We start from the raw sequence: 20787 nt of genomic DNA, 5'->3' as shown, positions 1-20787 counted from the left end.
ACCCGCCACTTTTGATGCGTATGCAAATAAAACAGCAAATTGTGCCTGATTTGCTGGGACCAGAGTACATGTATATGTATGACTAACTAAAAATGTCTGTACTTCTGTTATGTAAAGCGACTTTGGGAAGCCCATCAGGGCAACAGCCCACTGTTTTGAAAACAGCCTTCCTGAGGCTCACTTTCAGACAATGTTTCACTGATCAACCAGCATGATGTTACAGGGACAATTGTAAAGATTAATGCAATCAGGCGAGAAAACACTTTATAACAATGATTATTTGATAGGTCGGACTCGGAATATATACTACGTTTTGTTTTAACCTTTTCAACCAATTTCTTTTACCTCTTGCAGTTGACAAATTGTTGTGAGAAATCCTCATTGGCGGTTGACCATGGACCCAGTGTAGGAGTTGGATTACTGCTTCTGATTTCAGGGAGGCCATACTAGAGGTGTACGTGCCAAAAAGTGACAATGGTTTACCATGGTGAAATATCACCTCAACAGCGTGAGTGTGATTAACCTCGCCCTTGACCTGGGAGTTTCAAAACATGACACAGTTGGGTATCCTGGTGTTTAAGAGCAACAAAGACTACTGACATAAAACACGTGCCAAGAACAAGGAGACTGACAGATGGACTAATATGAGCCAACAAGCTCAAGACGTTGATTTAAGTGGCCAATGGTCTTTTGGGCGATGACTTCACAGGTTGCCAGTGCCTCACAGTGTTGTCACAACCCGTGTCAGCGTTTAATCTCCGAGACCTCCCATGTCAAAATTTGCACGTTTCATTTACTTGCCTCCAGGCAAGGGTGTGTCCTTCAATGATGTCATACGTGTCCTATAAGTATGTGGGGGGTGTATGTATGTCTTTCTCTCAAGAGGGTGAAGTAAAAACAAAGCAAAGGGAGAGTAAACCAAAACACATGACTCAGGAATGCTCTTCGTATTTACATTTTCACTGACAACCTTGAAGCAAAGTGTCATGACGTGTTATGACATGTTTCTTCTGCTTGGGTTTGCCTCACAGTGCTCGTCGTCTGTGATTGGGTGAAGTGACATTCCATGGCTGGTTGGGGGTTTAGTTTTTGAGAAGATTCCCAAAAACCACAGCGAGCATAAATTCATATTGAAGCAATAAATCATCTTGTACAAGTGATTCAATGCTCTCTAATTACCGTCATTTCCTCCCCGTGGTACTCTAGGCTTTAGTAGTTTATGACTAACTTACTCCTCCTTCACTTCCTCGTCCAGTCTGTTGAGCAGTGGTGGAGGGAGCAATGTGGAGAATTCTTTTCAGGAACCACACCAAAGTCTTTGGTCACATGATCTTCTTTTCTCCCTGCCGTTCTCCTAAATAAGGAGGTACAATTTGAGTGTGTGTTGGGGGAAAAAAAGAGAAGCAGATAAAAGGGGGTGGACCAGAGAATGAGAAGGCGTATCTCTCTCTCACTCACTCACTCTCTCTCTCTCGAATGTGGTGAAGTCATTTCTGAGTAGTGAGTAGTGTTTGCTATTTTATACTTTTTCGTAACAGACACTCCCTCAGTGCAGTCTGTAACTGTGTTGTAACATAGACACTCCGTCACAATACTGCAGTTGTAACAGAGAGGAGATTGAACGCTTTTTGAGGAGGAAACAGCAACACAGACAGGACTGAAACCACCTGCATTCACCTCAGTCAGCAGCTACCGAAATTCATCCACTGTAAGTACATAGTCCTCTACTTTGCTCCGCCCTATTAACTTGTAAAAGAGCCATCTCTTTGCTTCTCCATTGCCAAACTGTTTTCTGGTTTCTAAGCGGTTGTCAGAATGTTGTATTTTTCTATTCTGTATCATGTGGGAACTGGGAAGTATCTACTTTAGCACATATTTAGGATGTGGAAGCCTATGTCATGTATGCCCTCACACTTCTCGCGTATAGTGCTCTATTCAAATGTTATAATGATATAAATCTAATTACTCAAAGCATACACTTCATCATAGGCCTAAGCCTTTTCATCAGGACATACCATTTTATCTGCGTTCATCGTGTTCCTGACTGTCCTCCCATGACTGAAACCATGTGTCAATCAGGTCATGCCTTATCAAATCTTGTTCCTTATCTGCTGATCTCAACATTATGCTCTGCTTTGTGTACTGTGCACACACACAGTAAAAAGGCCCAAGGCCCAGCTAACTTTATAGTTCCAGGGTCTGAACAGGCACGAACAGGCCATTATAAATCTCAGAATTGGAGACAAACTGTTTCGTGTCAAAAGGGTTGTAGTTGTGTAATATATGGCCACTCCTAATATTACATATACTGTAGCCTACACTATGCACTACGCTGCAGTAAAGCATAACTGTAGTAGTAAACTGGTCCATGCTTTAGGGATTGTGGGACCTACTGCACATGTATGTTGGTACACTGAAGTCCAGTGTTAGTTTTTACTCTTGAGAGCGTAATACAAGTCAATGTTGCACTAGTTCAATAAAACACTAGCTGTGTACCGCTGTGTCTGCTTGTCAGAACACAGATTTATGTCTCTGTAGGTCTTGTCTACTTGTCAGAACAAAGGTTTATGTCTCTGTAGGTAGTATATCTGCTTGTCAAAACATAGGTTTATGTGTTTGTAAGTATACTCTATATCTATAGTTGGAACATATGTTTTTGTCTCTGTAGGTATAGCCTACAGTATTTATACTATACCGGTTTGTCAGAATATAGGTTTATGTGTTCGTAAGTATACTCTGTAGTTGGAACATATGTTTTTGTCTCTGTAGGTAGCCTACAGTATATATACTGTACCGGTTTGTCTCTGTACTGTACAATATCTACTTGTCAGAACATGCGTCTCTGTAAAACAGAAAATTGTGCATTTATACAGATTAGAACCTTTATCCAAAGCACTTTACATGTGCATTACATGCATGCGCACGCACGCACGCACGCACACACACACACACACACACACACACACACACACACACACACACACACACACACACACACACACACACACACACACACACACACACACACACACACACACACACACACACACACACACACACACACACACACACACACACACACACACACACACACACACACACACACACACACACACACACCTCATCGGGAGCAGATGGCAGTTAAAGTGTCTTGCTCAAGGACACTTGTTCGACAGCGGGGATCAAACCGGAAACCTTCCAATTCCCAAGTGTTTGCAGTACCTCCTGAGCCACTGGCCCCACTAGATGAGATCAAGGCAACTGGAAGGTTTACTTTTTGTGAGGCCTGCTGCTTGACAGCTAGGTATTCCAGCTATTTTTCTTTAGTTTTAGCCCACGAATTTGCAACCCATTTTTTCACCCAGTGTCAATTATCTAATGTAATCCTGGGCACTACACTTCCTCTGCCAACCTGGGGGGGCAGCGGACTGACCTCATGCTTCCTTCTATGCATGAGGAGTCCAAGCTGACAGGGGGGAATTTCCTCGGCCGGACGTAGCGCGTGGAAGGAACACGTTATTCCGACCAGTTCCTTTCCTCTCTGGCTGGCCAGGGGGAGGTAGTTTAGAGACCAGGATTATTGCATGTTTTTTGTGAGGGTACCAGCTCTTGCTCTCATATGTGATATCAAAGAACACACTGTAAAATCCTGTGTTCATTTAACTCCGAGAGAAGGGACCCATTTGTACACACACACAGTGAGTTGGGCTGGTCCCTAGCTGCCACCGCATGTTATAGGGAGATATAACAAAATAATTAAACCGCTTAGATATGTTATCTTTGACTATCCCTAATGTCAACATTACAATTGCTTTATTAATTGGAAGAACATTAGTAAAAGCTTTCTCAGAACAACACATGACGGCTGTCTTTGTGAGTCCCATATTGTTTGTAGGAGACTGCAATTAAAAAGAAAATAATTTGGCAACTCTAATTGGTTAATATGTTGATATAATTGCCAGGGAAGTTTTGGGTGGAGGAGATGAATCAACAACCTTCCCACGAAGAGGTAATTTGTGCGGTACAAGGCACCTCCCTAGGGCATGTTACTCAGCCTGTATATACGTTATATATATATATATATATATATATATATAATCATGTTGTAGTTTTAACGAATTCATGTCAAAAGAGCTTTTGAAATAATAATTATATAAAATAAAGAAATGTGATTCTTGGTTGATTAATTGTTGCCTAATAAAACTTTTATTTTGTTTTGTTAGAATGCTAGCCTGGCTTGTAAGCAGTGTTCCATGGTTAGAAGAACTATACACATGATAATATAGTAGTAGATAAATGTAGCAACACAGACCTACATGAACTATAATTACCTATACAGGTAATGCCATATACACCATTGTAGTTAAAACGGCAATGGTTATCTTTACCAAATAAGAAAACAAATATAAGTAACTAAAGAGACACATATTTAATGGTGCTGTAAGTGATCTTTTGGTAAAACAAAACTTTTAGTTTTGTTAAAAAGTTAAAGCTTCTATATTCTGATAGTAATAGACTAGTGTTTGTTTAGTAACAGCTGTGGTCTCCCCATCTCTAAAGCTCTTTAGTAAAGAGCAGAGTAATCTAGTAGGAGAGTGGCCACACTAGCGTTGACTAACAATGGACAACAATGGATAACAATGGCATGCGGAAGTACTCATTCATTCTATCTCAATAGGCACCCGCTTTGCGGCGAGATAAAAGCGTGTCGCCACTCTCTTACTATTCCACTCTGTAAAAGAGAACATACATTTTCAGGTGGGATACAATACAATCCAATGAGAAGAGAGAACCCCCACATCTGCTCATATATTTGTTTCATCACTTCAACTGTGACTTGTTTATCCTGCATCATGGTGTGAGTTCTGCCCACTGATTGGAAAACAACTGACCTCGTCAGATTACCAGAGTAATCTAGTAAGAGAGTGGCGACACTAGCGTTGACTCCCATTGTAACAATGGAATGCGGAACTGCTCATTCTATTTCAAAGGGATAGTTCCAATGTTTGGAACTATAGCCCATATATCTTGTATATAACACCTTTTAAATTATTGTTTAGTGGATAGTTTATACTAGTGTCAAACGATGCTTAACATGCTGTTGCCAAGATTACCAGCTGCAACTTGTTCTCCCCGGTGGCTTCACCTCGTTGTTTTATTCCAGGACACTTGAACAATAGACATATACACTTAGCACTTGATAGACACAAGCTGTTGTGGGGATCACACTCTATGGTTCACACCATTGACCTTGTGATAATGACATGGTCTTTCTAAACACAAGGCCGTTTTACTAGTGCCAACTCAACTTGTACTGACCTGTAGCCGCAACTGTACACACAAAACACGCACGCACACACACACACACACACACACACACACACACACACACACACACACACACACACACACACACACACACACACACACACACACACACACACACACACACACACACACACACACACACACACACACACACACACACACACAGTGCAATTGTAGGGTATTCTTAATCAAAGAGTCAGATAGGCATGGTCTAATCTTGTAACTCCCAAATGAGCAGTTTGCGTGTGGAGCCGGTGTACAGTATACACAGATCTGGATATACTGTAGGTTAAGGACAGAGGTAATCTAATAGACTAACCCTTCAGACCTCATATCCCTCATTATCCATTTAAAGCAGTGGTTTTCAACCCTTTTCACGTCAACACCCGTTATTTAGTCAGCATTTGAGCCACGCGCGGAGCCGCGGACCACCATTTGACGACGTTTAGCCTCTCAGAACCAAAACTAAAGAATGTTATTGTTGTAGTTGACACACAATTCCATGCTGTTGGCAAACGTTGATCAAAATAACAATTCTTCTACATTCTCTAATTGTGTAGACGTCTTGTAAATTAAGTAATGCAGACGTTTAACAACAATGCAACTCTTGAGAGTGTGAAATGATACCAAATGGACCCGTACGGGTCCATTTGGTATCATTTTACGCTCTCAAGAGTTAAAGATCTATAAGTCTCCATGTGGTTACCAACTCTACATCATCTAGCTAGCTGGGGACCACTTGGAACCCCCTCAAGGACCACTGGTGGTCCCCGCCCGGGCCACTGGTGGAAAAACCACTGATTTAAAGGCAGCCATGCAGAGACGATGTGTCCCAGCATGAAGCCTTTGTGTGTTGTTGTTTCTTGGGTGTGCCAGGCGGGACACCCCCAAAGGGAAAGCACTCTTTAATTGAGAAAGAGACATTGGAAATGGTGAGAGCAGAGTTTGCGCTTTGGCAACGGTATTTACTATGGTTGCTCTGTCTGTCTGTGGCATTATCTTGGCAGACAGAGAGCACAATCCGCTCATTTACATACCCCTATAACCGCTGAAGTGCCTTTTTACAGCGTGAGAGAGAGCTTGAGTGAGTGAGTGAGTGAGTGAGTGAGTGAGTGAGTGAGTGCGTGCGTGCGTGCATGGGGCTCCATTACGTGCGTGCGTGCGTGCGTGCGTATCCGGGGCTAATTTTGCAAACCACTGGACCAATCAGTGCCACATTTCTTGTACATGCTGCCAGTATACTGTAGGCATGTTTTTTCCACATAGGTTTGTGTAAAATGTTTAATATTTACGTTTATAATGGAAGTCAAATTGGGGTCAGATTAGGCTGAAAGGTTGCCCAAGTGGTGAGTTATGTTATAGATATATGCCATAATTCATGAATGACTGTACTCAGGCCCGGCGCCACGGTGGGGCAAAGGGTGTGTTTTCCCCCCTAAATCAACCTCTTTGCCCCCTTAGATCAAATAGTTACAGACAAAACAATGGTACATTTACGAAAGGAAGCCAACGAAATTGTGCGCCTCTGCCCTCTATAGATATGCAAATGTGGCGCATTGTCTTCATGTCCAATACCTGCCCCCGATTGCCCCCTCTGTCATTTCATCCTGGCGCCGGGCCTGACTGTACTGACGAAAACATCTTCATACATGTTGCTATGGAGACATTGAATCACTTTGATTTGAAAGGCTAAATACAGTCTGAGCATATGTTTGTCATTCAACACCGTATGCTAGCGCTACGTTGCTTCTGCAGGGTAGGTTGGCTCACACAGCAGTGTGCCATATGGTTATCATGCTCAGTATAGTGGTGTATACACATAGCGTACCTTTGTGAGGGAGGAAGGAAGGAGGTGACAGTTAAAATGTGCAAACAGGATGCAAGGAGTGGGGTGGGTCTGTAGAGGCCGGCAGGAAGTTAGTTCCAGTGGTATATTAATACGATGAGATTGAGCAGCCGGGGGTGAACGGCTCAGAGAAATCACTTTCATTTCACCATGACAAATCCGTGAAATGAGACAGATGCCATTTCCATGTGATATTTCACCGCGTCAGTCCACGGGTTTGACCTGCATACTATAGGGTTAATGTGAGCATGCGGATGCACTTTGTTTACTGTTTGTTTACTGGTAGTCATGAAGAAGCCTGTGCATGGCATATCGGCTGAATGTATGCACAGCCGTCCACAGAGAATGAGATAAGGACGTGCTGAGGCACACAGCACTATATTACCAGGCCCTTTAGCACAGCACAGAGATAAATCTGAACAATCATATTTGTCTTGAATGCAGGCCAGTACTGTGGGTGTGTGCATGGGCAGGAACCTAAAAATGAATGATGTTGTTTTAAATATCTACACGGAATAATGGCAAACACAGATAGGGAGTTTGCAACGTTGGCTTATAGTTCAAGTTGGCTAACTTATCCCCCTTCCAACAGGATCAGCCATGGCAAACAAAGGTCCATCCTATGGTCTGAGCCGTGAGGTACAAAGCAAGATCGATAAGAAGTACGACCAGGAACTGGAAGAGAGGCTAATTGACTGGATCATAGCTCAGTGTGGCTCTGGAGCGGCCAGGCCCGAAGCTGGGAAGACAGGCTTCCAGAACTGGCTCAAGGATGGCTGTGTGAGTATATACCATCTGTCCCGTCGGAGGTTTCCATGTCTGTGATCTCTATGTGTGTATAATATGTTTACGGGAATCTGTTTCTCCAACTGCTTGTGCAATTAAACTTTGTTTACTCCCTGCCCCTCTGTTTCCAGCTTCTGTCTGAACTGATAAACAGTCTACATGGGGATATTAAGCCAATCAAGAAGGTCCAGAGCTCCTCCATGGCATTCAAGCAGATGGAGCAAATCTCCCAGTTCCTCAACGCTTCGGAGAAGTACGGCGTCACCAAGGCTGACTTGTTCCAAACGGTTGACCTCTGGGAGGGTAAGACACACACATTAAGAGCCCCATCAATACACTGTGGCCAAATTGTAATATTAGCATGTGTCACGCAGCACAGACTATGCCACATCATATGAGGAAGGAAATTATTTGCTCATTACACTGTCTGGCATATTATAGAACTGCAGTCAGTATTAGAAAAAACAAAGCATGCTCTGTTTAATACGAGACCGATGTCCATGTGACAGGGAAAGATCTGGCCGCGGTCCAGAGGACTCTGATGGCTCTGGGAAGTATAGCTGTCACCAAGGACGACGGGAATTACCGCGGTGATCCCAACTTGTTCCACAAGTGAGTTTTCCCTCCTACCTATAATAGCACTGAACTATTCCCTCTGTCTGTCCATCTCAGCTGCCCCACCGTGCGTGAATATGTCAGTTACACTTGAGGAACTTGTTTTTTGACCCGTTTGTGTGCAGGAAGTCACAAGAGAACAAGAGGGACTTCTCAGACGAACAGCTGAATGAGGGCAAGTGTGTCATTGGCCTGCAGATGGGAACAAATAAGGGGGCATCTCAGGCAGGCATGACCGGGTACGGGAGACCCAGGCAGATCATCAACAACAACCCTTGAGCCAGGCAGCCTGCAACCCTCTGGAGTCTGGTCCCAAACCTGTGACACTCATAGTTCTCACCCTCTAAAGACCAGTCACTGATGATGTATGGAGAACTGTCTATCTCTTAGCTCGACCAAAGACAAGAAATGTGAACAAACTGGACCAAACTGGGGGACCAAGGAATAGAAAATGTCCACACAATAAGCAACAAAATACACTTTTGCACACGTTTCATATCACACACACACACACACACACACACACACACACACACACACACACACACACACACACACACACACACACACACACACACACACACACACACACACACACACACACACACACACACACACACACACACACACACACACACACACACACACAAAGACAATTCATTTCAGTTCAGCAAAAAAAAATACATTCCATTTAAATACATTCCATGTTGCTGGCAATAACACGCGTTATGCAATGCGGATGAGGGTTTTAGAATAGTTTCTACTAGCATATTTGGTAAGCTGTCATGAAATGTTGCTAGGACCACTTGTCAAATCAATATGTTTGGCATTTTTCTCAAAGTTCAGTATTTTTTATAAACATCTTAAATTGATTGAAAATTAATGTTTCTGAAATAAAGTTCAATTAATTTTAAAGAAGCCTCTTGTTCTTCGCATCAAAACGAGACCATTGGAATTGTGACTAAGATTTATTTATATTTAAAAAACAAATAAGAATCTACAGATATTACTTTTGTGGAGTTCACAATGCACACTGAAAACCACCCGTGTACTTTTGAAGAGACTGTTGGAGACAGAGTTGAAGTTTTGGGGTCTTTCCAGGCGCCTTGCTGCAGTCCACATTAATGGAGTTATGGTTATGGATATGTAACATAAAAGAAGGACTGCTGCGAGAAAGGTTGGAAAATGTCCCAACAGAGAGAGAGAGAAAAGGGGAGGGAGGGGAAGACAAAAAGGAGGGGCGGGGGAGGAGGAAGGGTGGGGAAACTGCCTGGCTGGATTTTCCCTGGCTGGGTTTGGCTGGTTGCATGGAACAACAGAAGCAAGCAGGGTTCAGAGGAGTGGAGTTTCTCTCTCTCTTTATCTGGGAGGCTTTTTGTTTACTCTTGTGTTTGTGCCTGAGCTCTGACTAAGCTGTTCAGCACGAGGTGACGTAGAAACAGGTCAGGGAACACAGAAAAAAGGCAGGAAGAGACGTAGAAGTGTGCAACAAAAATAACAGGAGGAGGAAGGAAGGTTATGTTACGGTGACAGAATGTGATTATAAAGAAAGGGGAACAGGCAGTCGAGGGAGCCGTGCAAATATATCTTCTGACTTCTGATGGAAGGAGTGTAGGTTAACAAGTTAAACATGGTACTACAGCTTGGGGAAATCAGAGCACATTTCCAAAAAAGGACTGATCGTGGCAGAGGGAGGGCATAATGTATAGTATATAAGGACTCCCTCCCTCTTTCCTTCTGTTACCTACTGTAGAAACAGTAAATCAAAGAAGCATTCCCACTCCCTGAGTATAACCAATAAGGGTCCATTTAGGAGGGAGTTGCTTTTGATGCAAACTTTGTATGCAATTTATACTAATGAGTAAGAGATATATACCGGTAATGAAAAGATATTGACAGCTGACTTTGTTTTATTTGATATTGATATGCAACATGTAACCAGTACAACCCAATGTGAACATTATGTTTGGGTAGATTAAGTTAAAGGATATTATTAACATATTTTGTGGTCATATATCATTTATTTAGTAATTACTGAATATACTATACACATACTATGTGCTGACTGTATGTCACAGTAATAATAAGAATCAGCTTTGTCTGTGATGTCATCAGTGACATCACAGTTTTATAGTTTTAGTAAAAAAGTGGGTGTTCCCATCGTGTCATTTTCCCAAGAAAGTAAAGAAAGTAGGGATGCACCGAAAGGGAAATTCTTGGCCGAAACCGAATTCCGAATATAGGAAACAGTTGGCCGAAAACCGAATATCCGATATTAAAGCAACATGATTTATGGCAAAATAAATGGTTATGGCAAAACTTAACTTAAATAATAATCACTATTATGGGTCCATAAAACATTTATTCAGCCTTTTGAATGCATTAATTGCATACACTATTCAGTGATATATTTTCTTCCTCTTCAGGCCGAAACCGAATAGGCCGAAAATGCATTTCTAGCCATTTTCTGCGGCCGAATATTCGGTGCATCACTAGTTAAAATAGTATGTTTATACAGAGTAAGTAAAGAATAAATAATCTCTCGATCACCTGGTAATGACTGTGACACAGTCCTGTAGCTGAACGGTCAGAAGTGCATGAGTCCTTGCGACCACAATGTTTCCAGCCAGACAGGTCTAGTCCAGAATGCCACTTAAGCACTATATACCTAGTTGTACAACAAATAGCGAAAATTGTTGACCTACAAGCTTGTAGACGTTTGGAAAATTTGAAAGATTTAGAAAGCTTTTGCCTATAATGCCATGTTGAAAGTGGTTATCACTTAACATACCTATGTACACCCGCACAGTATCATTGGTATGAAGTGTAACTGAATGTCGCTGTTTTAGTATCCCCACTTAACCCATTAAGACCCGAGTTTGATTCTACAAATGTTATGGTTATGGCTAAACTTAACTTAAATAATAATCACTATTATGGATCCATAAAACATTTATTCAGCTGTTTTGAATGCATTAATTGCATACACTATTCGGTGATATATTTTCTGCCTATTTGGGCCGAAACCGAATAGGCCGAAAATGCATTTTTTAGCCATTTTCTGCCGAATATTTTCTGCGGCCGAATATTCGGTGCAGCACTAAAAGAAAGGGAAGAAGAGACATGGGGGGAGGATCAACTAAAGGTGTAAGTACAAATAAAGGGTTCCAGATATTTACAAGCTTGTTTCACAGATGGCACAACCATAGGTTCTCTCTTAGCTTATGGGTCTCTTTTCCACAAAATGCATGTACACATACTGTAGTAATAGTATATACTGTAGCAGAGGTGCCCACACTTTTTGACTTGAGAGCTACTTTAAAAATGACAAGCTCAACAATATCTACCCACCACAAAGGGTACCTGAGGGGCCTTTGGAATTGTGGCGATGGCGTTACATATAAGACAAACACACTTGGAATGGGAAATACAGGGGTCTTTCTTTTTAATTGGAAGGGTTTTCTTGTATATAAAGAAAGAACACAAACACAAAAAAGTGCAAAGTGAAGTGACAGTACAATACAGTTCAAGGTCAGCTGTTCAGAAGCCTGACTGCCTGGCGGAAGAAACTGTTACCGAGACGGGTGGTACGAGATGTGATGCTCTGGTAGCGGTTTTTGGAAGGGAGACACACTTTTTTACTTGATGCCACTTAATACAAGTGGCAGATGCCTTTTTTATTCATTTATTTAAATAGTATATTTTCAGGGCCATGTCACGTGGTCTACCTGCACAGCCTTTGTGATCTACTGGTAGATCACAAAGGGCATTTGAAGGGGACACCCAGTCCGGATGAAGTTAAATATGGTCATTTGCGGTCAACAACGTTCAGTAATTACTGAATACACTATACACATACTATGTGCTGACTGTATGTCACAGTAATAATAAGAATCAGCTTTGTCTGTGATGTCATCAGTGACATCACAGTTTTATAGTTTTAGTAAAAAAGTGGGTGTAAATCTGTTTTTGTTCCCATCGTGTCATTTTCCCAAGAAAGTAAAGAAAGTAGGGATGCACCGAAAGGGAAATTCTTGGCCGAAACCGAATACCGAATATAGGAAACAGTTGGCCGAAAACCGAATATCCGATATTAAAGCAACCTGATTTATGGCAAAATAAATGGTTATGGCAAAACTTAACTTAAATAATAATCACTATTATGGGTCCATAAAACATTTATTCAGCCTTTTGAATGCATTAATTGCATACACTATTCAGTGATATATTTTCTTCCTCTTCGGGCCGAAACCGAATAGTCCGAAAATGCATTTCTAGCCATTTTCTGCGGCCGAATATTCGGTGCATCACTAGTTAAAATAGTATGTTTATACAGAGTAAGTAAAGAATAAATAATCTCTCGATCACCTGGTAATGACTGTGACACAGTCCTGTAGCTGAACGGTCAGAAGTGCAGTCCTTGCGACCACAATGTTTCCAGCCAGACAGGTCTAGTCCAGAATGCCACTTAAGCACTATATACTTAGTTGTACAACAAATAGCGAAAACTGTTGACCTACAAGCTTGTAGATGTTTGGAAAATTTGAAAGATTTAGAAAGCTTTTGCCTATAATGCCATGTTGAAAGTGGTTATCACTTAACATACCTATGTACACCCGCACAGTATAATTGGTATGAAGTGTAACTGAATATCGCTGTTTTAGTATCCCCACTTAACCCATTAAGACCTGAGTTTGATTCTACAAATGTTATGTTATGGTTATGGCTAAACTTAACTTAAATAATAATCACTATTATGGATCCATAAAACTGGTAGATCACAAAGGGCATTTGAAGGGGGCACCCAGTCCGGATGAAGTTAAATATGGTCATTTGCGGTCAACAACGTTCCCTGTTGGCTCCATCCAGAGCCTAATAAGAGCACTACAGGCAGTGCATACCTAAAGACACATGTGCGATAGACGGAGATGGAGCTCATCTGGATTTCTACCCTCCGTGGCCTTCAAAGCTAATTACCCAGACTGCAGCAACACATGGCAATGCACTGTAATCGCTTCTGTCTGTGTGTCTGACTGTAAACAAAATAATTCAACGGATGTGTGGAGCTTCAAGAAAGTGGGTGCAAATGATCAGTATAGGCTTCTTTGAAGAGATCATTAGCTGTTTGGTCTCTTTATTCATTTTTAGTACTATTTTTTGTAACTGGACCCATTGCCTGTTTTAATTTTAAAGCCCATTTCTAATCACTCATTCCCCGTTTCCTCTGAATGGCCGTGAAGACTGTTCAGTTGGGTGAACGTCACAAAAGTGCCCGGTGCCAGTACAGAATGTCCCGAAGGTTTTGTGCGTCTGTTTCAGTTCAGTGCCCCACCATTCAAATCACACCTTAGGTTGAGAACTTCGGAAAAGTTCCCAGATTCTCCCACAGGCACAACCCGCAAAAGTGCCCATTGTGCTTGCATTTATCCCCCGTATGTATGCATGTTCCCCAAATGTGTGTGTCTGTCCACAGCTAATCTCACAAACCACTAAACTGATCAGAATACGTGTGAATTTCAAACCTCAGATCTTGGCTTTGGCCAATCTGAAGCCATACTCGGATGGTCCCAACTCCATGTTTACAAGAAACAAGCACACAGTTCTATTACTTGAATATTCCACATTCTATACATTTTAAGAACAAACTATGTATAATATAATGTAGGTCGGTTTCTTCTAAAAATGCAATACTTTGGATAACATCACTGTATTTCTGAAATCCTTTATTTGCCGTTTGTTATGTGTGAAACAGAGATCAGCATCAACAGATACAGTCTATCAGGCAGGAGCCGGTGACATGTGACTTCATTCTGATACTCATCATGAAGACACTGAATGGAGCAGTTCTTATGTGTGTAGGGTTTCAACTGGCTGCTTGTTTGTGTGCATTGAATGGAGTGGAGTGCTTTTGCAGCGGTCAGCTTAGGCCTGGACAGCCTGGGCGATGGTGTCGTAGAGGGACATGAACCTGGTCTTCAGGTCCACCATGTAGGGCTCCAGCTTGGTCTGCATGTCCTGGGTATGTGGGGTGATTTTGTCCTTAACCTCTCCCACAGCCTTTGTCAGCTGCTCCTTGTACTCCTCGACGTAGGGAGTGGCGATGTTCTTCAGCTCCTCCAGACGATCGGTCAGCTTGGTGCGGACGGCCTCGATCATAGGCACGAGCTTGGTCTTGGTTTCCTCCACGTTGGCCTCCATCTTGGCGCGCATCTCGTCCACGACCGGCTGCAGCTTAGCTCTCAGAGAATCGACCTCTTTCTGGCTCTGGGTCATGTACTCCTGGATGATGGGCTCCAGCTTAGCACGGTATTCTTCGGAGTGCTTCTGCAGAACCTCGTGCAGCTCCTGACGCTTGGGCTCGAGCTGAGTGCGCAGGTCTTCCATGTCAGCCATCACCCTCTCGCGCATCTGCTTGGTGCCCTCCAAGAACTGGGTTGAGAAGGCCTCGCTGTAAGGGGTCAGGGTCTGGGCATACTCTTGAAGCTTGTCCATGCTCTCAGACAGCTTCACCCTGGATGGAAAGGTAGGTACAGGGAAGAAGAAAAAACACTGTCACAAACATGAGATTGGTCTTACAAAGACAAACGAATACATAAGATAATGAAAAAAGGAAATGGTGCATAATGGTGCATATTGGTCTCTTACTTGTACTCAGAGTACTCGGTTCCATCGAGGTGGTCCAAGGCCGCCCGGGCGCTGTCCTTCACCTGGCTCAGGTACATCGTGACAGCAGCCTGGATGTGCTCAAGCTGAGAGGGAGCATCGCTCTGGAAGTCGAAGGCCTGGGAGCCTGCATGGAGATCATATTAAAGATAATTGAGATAAAGGACAGGCAGAAAACACACAAGACGCTTTGACACTTAAGTAGGGGTAATAGAAGTGGATTAAATGGATACCCACCAACAGCCAACAAGAGGGTCAACGCACAAGCCAGAAGTTTCATGATGAATCCCTGAGAATGACAATGAAGAGGCATTACAACTATTCTGACATCAGAACCTGAATTCATACATTAACTCAATCAGATTAAAAAATCATATTTTTTTAATTTCCTTAAACTGTCTTTCATGCAACTGCAGCTTTAACACATTTTGGGCGGGAACCCCTTTTGGTGTTAGCATTATGTTATGCTTTAGCTATTGAAAAATAGCAGATCTACAAGCTCATAGCGCGTCACCGAGTGGCACGCTACGAGCTTGTCTGCTATTTTTGAAAAATCAAAGAACGACTGACATTTTTAGAATCTGATCTCAGGTCAAAATGGATTAAACAGACTATTTTTTTCCAATCGATTAGACTCTTTCTGTCATCGCCATGTTAATAATCTTCTCTCTTACCTGGGGGTTGCTGCTCCGTGAGATTGAGGACGATCCACACCGGCTGGATGTCTTTTTATAGGTCCACGAGTGTGGATGTGTTGCTCTGAGGTGGACCTCAGCCCTTTGCAAGGACTAGATCAAGGGTCAGTAAACTGAGGAAACAGGCAGGTTTCAGAATCAGCGTGACCAGAGAGGCTACGACACTGATGATGTGTGTTGCTTTATCTTGTATTGTAAATATCAACTGCAACACACCCTGAATAATCTGTACCAAAGTCCGTTTTAACAGATGACACAACCACCAAACGTGTCATCCTTGCACCAGTGGTACATTAATAATAATATAGTAACTAAAACAGTTGCATATTAGGACACGGTGTATGTGCCAAATTCTCAATGTGTGTGAATATTTAGAAAAATCACACCCCGTATGAAGTGTGTGTGGGGGGGGGGGGGGGGGGGTAAAAAGAGCAATAGGCCTTGCTTTTCGCCCTGATGAAGACCTTTCATAGGCTGACAGGAAATGGGGAGAGACACGCAGTGAAGGCCTTTGGGATCGGGAGTCGAACCCACGGCACACAGCCAGACTGGATTACCAGCCAAGGTGCCCAGACCGGGTGGCAGTTGTCTTTTAATTAAATAAAGGCGATTCTTTTTACTTCTTAGTGCCCGAATCGTCTGTTGTAAATGTGCTCACCCGAATCACACAGGATTAAAAATAATCCTGTGTGATTCGGGTGAGCACCTTTTACATTTCTTACTACGGTAATCATTTTACCTCCTGTGAGCACCTGGCTGGAACCTTACTCCTTGTAAATATTTGTTTTAGTTAGCTGGACAAAGTTAACAGCTAAGCTAAGGTATTTAATCAATGTTATTGAGTTGCATGATTAGAATGACTCAACATATCTTTTGACCACAAGGACTTTATATGTAAGTTACTACATGGCCTTAAAAACACATTGAATATTTCAGAATAGAGATGTGTCATCACATGTTCATCCATTTTAAATCCATCTTCTCCGGAGGTGGCATTAATTCACCAAAGATAGAACACTTTTAGCAGGAGATCGCCAAATTACTTAAAAACTGTAATTAGAATATATAGGTCCGCCTTGTATGTATCTATAGATCTATGATTCCTCCAAAAAGGCTACTATACTGCTCAGGTGAAAGGTTAAGGATAGAGTAGAATTCTACTGTTGCAGCTGCACAGATGTAGAAGCATAGCAGGAGTTTGGAATTAGCCATTGTTGGTGTAAAACACCAACTAGCTTTCAAGCATAATGTAGAGACTTTTTGGCAGGTTAACACAGTTCAGTGAAACCGATAGTGTCAACGTAACCATAAATATCTCAATATCACTTGCACCAACAGGAATTTATGGGTCATGTTGCTAATGCATTGATAACATCTCAAAGATACTGGCATACCAAAACAAAGCCCTCATATACTGTATGTAGACCATGGGGAAAGTGCTTCAACCATAAGAAACACTCCAACGTCTAAATATTAACTCTGAACCATAACCTGTATGTTTTGTTTTTATTTAGATTGGAGACGGGACCAAAGACAACCAAGGAAGTGACTTCCACTTACCACTTAACACATTACTATAGGTCTTTACTAATAATAGCGAATGAATAAAAAAACAAACATACGAGCAAAAACAGAAGGTACGTAAAAACTGGAAATCCGCAGCTTCTCAGTGGTGTATTTTCTTTTGATAAGTCAGTCAAACACAGGGTAGTGAGTGCGTAGCCTACAACAAAAGGAGGTCAGTGAGCATAGTATTTGACCGGTTTAGGTTCTCCTTTCTTATGTTGTGTAGTGTTATTAGATACTGTGCAACCTCAGGCCGGAGATAAGATATGAGATAGATGCCAACACTTCATTGTATGTTGTAACACAAGCAACATACTAATTAGGCAACGTGTTGCAAACCCTGACCCTCCAGGCTTATGTAAAATGTGACCTTTGGTAGGTTCATGCACATCGATAGCCAGGTGGAATGCAAGTGTTTTCTATCTTTTCACACATGCTGCTGATCATACCCTGGCACTACCAAACGTCTACAAGCTGGCAAACTGGGCTGATGATACAGTATAGCATGGGCTGTAAAAACACAGCACGAAACAAAAAGCAGTTGCACGTTGCAACATGAATCTCTTTAAAACTTAAGTGGAATCATAAACATGATGATGTAACACTTGACTGGGCTAGAAACCAACAGAAACTAGATGTTCTCAAAACTTCTCATTATCCTTTCCATTTGTCTCTTCCATTTAACCACTTAAACCTGTCTCTATCAAAATGAACATGAGTTACAACTGTACTTTGGCCACTTTTTTCCATCCACAGCAAATGCTGCAGCGCATTGTGAGCTTGTAGATCTGCTATATTTTGCGAATGTTCGCTTCTGGGGTTCAACCTCATTTTTAATTCTCCCTGACAGTGAAGAAACTTGTAGTCGCTATTTAAGTTTAAGTTAACCGAGTGAGAATCTAAAGTCTTTTTTAATAAAAGCTGTTGGCAAGTATGTAGACAAGTGTTTTCTCCTCCATCATTTTCAACAATTCAATGTTTACTTTACTTATAAATGAAGAACATTTTCAACTAGAAAAGGTCACTTGCCAGGCTGGGTGGCCTACCCAGGGCTTGTGGGTTGCAGCTGGCAGGACACGAGGAAGCTCAGCTGCAGGGGAAAATAGCATTTCTGCGACATACGGTTCACTTTTTTCTTTTGCATTTGTGGCACATCCTATCGGAGAAGCACTTGGAGGTGCACTCTGTAGACATACGATTCCAATGTGGGGTTGATTGGTTCATGATAATATCCTGGTAGAGATATGCGCTCTGCGGATCGAACCAAATGGACCCGTTGGGGTACACTCTCAGAGTTACAGACCCATAAGGGTCCATTTGGTTCCAAACTATCATTTAGCTGGGCACCCCCTGGAACTCCCTCAAGGACCCCTGGGGGTCCCCGGACCACACTTTGGGAACCACTGCTCTAGAACACGATAGAACATTCTACAGTATCTTGGTCCATGTACCGAGAGTTCACAGGCTACATTTGGAACAATGCAAACTTGTTAGGATTGATTTGGATTACCATACATGTTTACTAGAGCTGGGACTCGATTAAAAATTTTTATCTAATTAATCAGAGGCTTTACGATTAATTAATCTAGATTAATCGCATTTTAATCGCATATCATTATTTGACCCGAGAACAGTGAGAAAGCAATTTTTCAAATGGATTTTGGTATACTAGTGAATCAATGAATAGTGAATACATAAGTTTAAGCAATAAAACATTGTTTTTGTAGTAATAGGGGTAATAATTCTTTATTGAATAATTGCACACAACTGTGCTGTAATCCACGCTACCATCGGATAGCCTTTTAAATCCTATTTCCAATCCACGGGGACAAGCAAAGTGATCTCAGCGGCTTCCCCCAGTCTGGTGAACTGTCTGCGGTTTCTGGTGGTGTTATTGTCTGAAGAGGACACGGACACTTGGTGCGCAGGTCCGTCTGAAAACTGTCCAGTGACAACGTTCCGCGGTGAAAAAAAATAGTGCGATTAAAATGCGTTAATTTTTTTAATGCATTAATTTTTCTGTAGTTAATTAATCGTAATTAATCGCATTTAGTCCCGGCCCTAATGTTTACATACTGTAACTTTCCATTTACAGTATAAAAGACACATAAATTAACCATTTGGCCACCATCCTTGGCTGTTGATGATAGATTTATTATGAGTTATAATGTGCTGTGATTACTAACTTACTATGTATTTAGTAAATGTTACAGTATAGGGAAGTCAACTCTATCCAGGTAGTAAAGGATCAGTATATTAAAACCAGTAAGACGCCCTGAGGGAGAGAAGCGACCTCGAGGTTGCGTGCACGCATCCGTCTGGGTGACAGCAAACTGCTGGGCGAGCACTGGCGCTTTGGCATGGGGGGGGGGGTCCGATCGACATATGGAATGAATTCTGCACTTGCCATATATGGAGCGTGTCTAGTGTACAAGGGTTTGAGGTCAGATATGAGGTGAGATCAACATATGGAATGTCATAACAGGTCAGCTCCATATATGGAGATCTAAGGGTGGCAGCAGGGCATTGTCTTAAGTGTACAGGATTTGATGAGGTCAGTTCAACATATGGAATGAATTCTGTATTGGCCATATATGGAGCATGTCACGAGGCGTGACTGACGGACGGACAGACTGACAGGTTAGGCGTCACTGACAGATTTTGCAGGTTTTCATAGTAAACTATATAATAGTTAACAATAATTGGAGAAGATCAGCATATTGAGTTTAGGACTTAAATAATCTAAATAAACAGCACAAATATAGAAATTGCTAAATTGTTCTTGCGAGTTAGCATTACCCTTACATTCGGAATGGTAAAATATGCTACTAACAAATGGCATACATTTTACTGGCCAATGTGGCCATCTCCATGTGGAGAAGGAACTGGTGGGAGCCTTTATTGGTGCTAAGTTTTCATGATGAAATGGCTCCCTCTCATGGTGAGAGATTATGCACTGCTCAATAATTTCTTTCTTTTTTGACATTCTATTTTTTAATCCCCCCTAGAGATGAATTATCCCCAGCACAAGGCCAAAAGGCCTCACTCTTGTGAGTCTGTCTGTTTGCCTGTCTGTCCATTTGGCTACTGGCTCCGAGGATCGCACTTTTCTAGTTTCATCTGTGAAATTAATAAAATAAGGTTTTAGCCCCCAATAAATTACTACATGTTTTATTGGAATGCTTTACCATATTTGCACTTAAGAACAAAAATAGTGCAAATATTGCACCACATAGACTCCCACTATCTGAACTTCCACACAAATACTATCACTCAGAACCCACAGTC

The 20787-nt window shown here is 42.0% G+C and overlaps 2 protein-coding genes across 2 annotated transcripts; one reads left to right on the top strand and one right to left on the bottom strand.

Annotated features, from left to right (window-relative positions):
- The first annotated feature begins 1453 nt into the window (after nucleotides 1–1453).
- Nucleotides 1454–9172, top strand: LOC310871571 (transgelin-like). Its single transcript, XM_083783168.1, has 5 exons — nucleotides 1454–1708; nucleotides 7767–7954; nucleotides 8092–8263; nucleotides 8470–8572; nucleotides 8701–9172. The coding sequence occupies exons 2-5, from the start codon at nucleotides 7775–7777 to the stop codon at nucleotides 8852–8854; spliced, it is 609 nt and encodes a 202-aa protein (XP_083639294.1). The 5' UTR covers nucleotides 1454–1708; nucleotides 7767–7774; the 3' UTR covers nucleotides 8855–9172.
- Nucleotides 9173–14497: 5325 nt separating this feature from the next.
- On the bottom strand, nucleotides 14498–15518 carry apoa1a (apolipoprotein A-Ia; the record flags this gene model as incomplete). The annotated part of the gene is made up of 3 exons (XM_083760379.1): nucleotides 14498–15086; nucleotides 15221–15365; nucleotides 15476–15518. The coding sequence occupies 3 exons, from the start codon at nucleotides 15516–15518 to the stop codon at nucleotides 14498–14500; spliced, it is 777 nt and encodes a 258-aa protein (XP_083616505.1).
- Nucleotides 15519–20787: the final 5269 nt, after the last annotated feature.

Source organism: Protomyctophum parallelum (assembly GCF_964188405.1).
Source record: "Protomyctophum parallelum genome assembly, chromosome: 1".
In the NCBI taxonomy this organism is placed as follows: domain Eukaryota; kingdom Metazoa; phylum Chordata; class Actinopteri; order Myctophiformes; family Myctophidae; genus Protomyctophum; species Protomyctophum parallelum.
Note: the sequence above shows the minus strand (reverse complement) of the source record. Positions and strands in the feature narration are given on the sequence as shown.

Coding starts and splice junctions, on each gene's coding strand:
- LOC310871571 (XM_083783168.1), top strand. CDS start 7,775: ATGGCAAACAAAGGTCCATCCTATGGTCTGAGCCGTGAGGTACAAAGC. Junction 8,264..8,469: donor AACGGTTGACCTCTGGGAGG/GTAAGACACACA, acceptor TCCATGTGACAG/GGAAAGATCTGGCCGCGGTC. Junction 8,573..8,700: donor GATCCCAACTTGTTCCACAA/GTGAGTTTTCCC, acceptor GTTTGTGTGCAG/GAAGTCACAAGAGAACAAGA.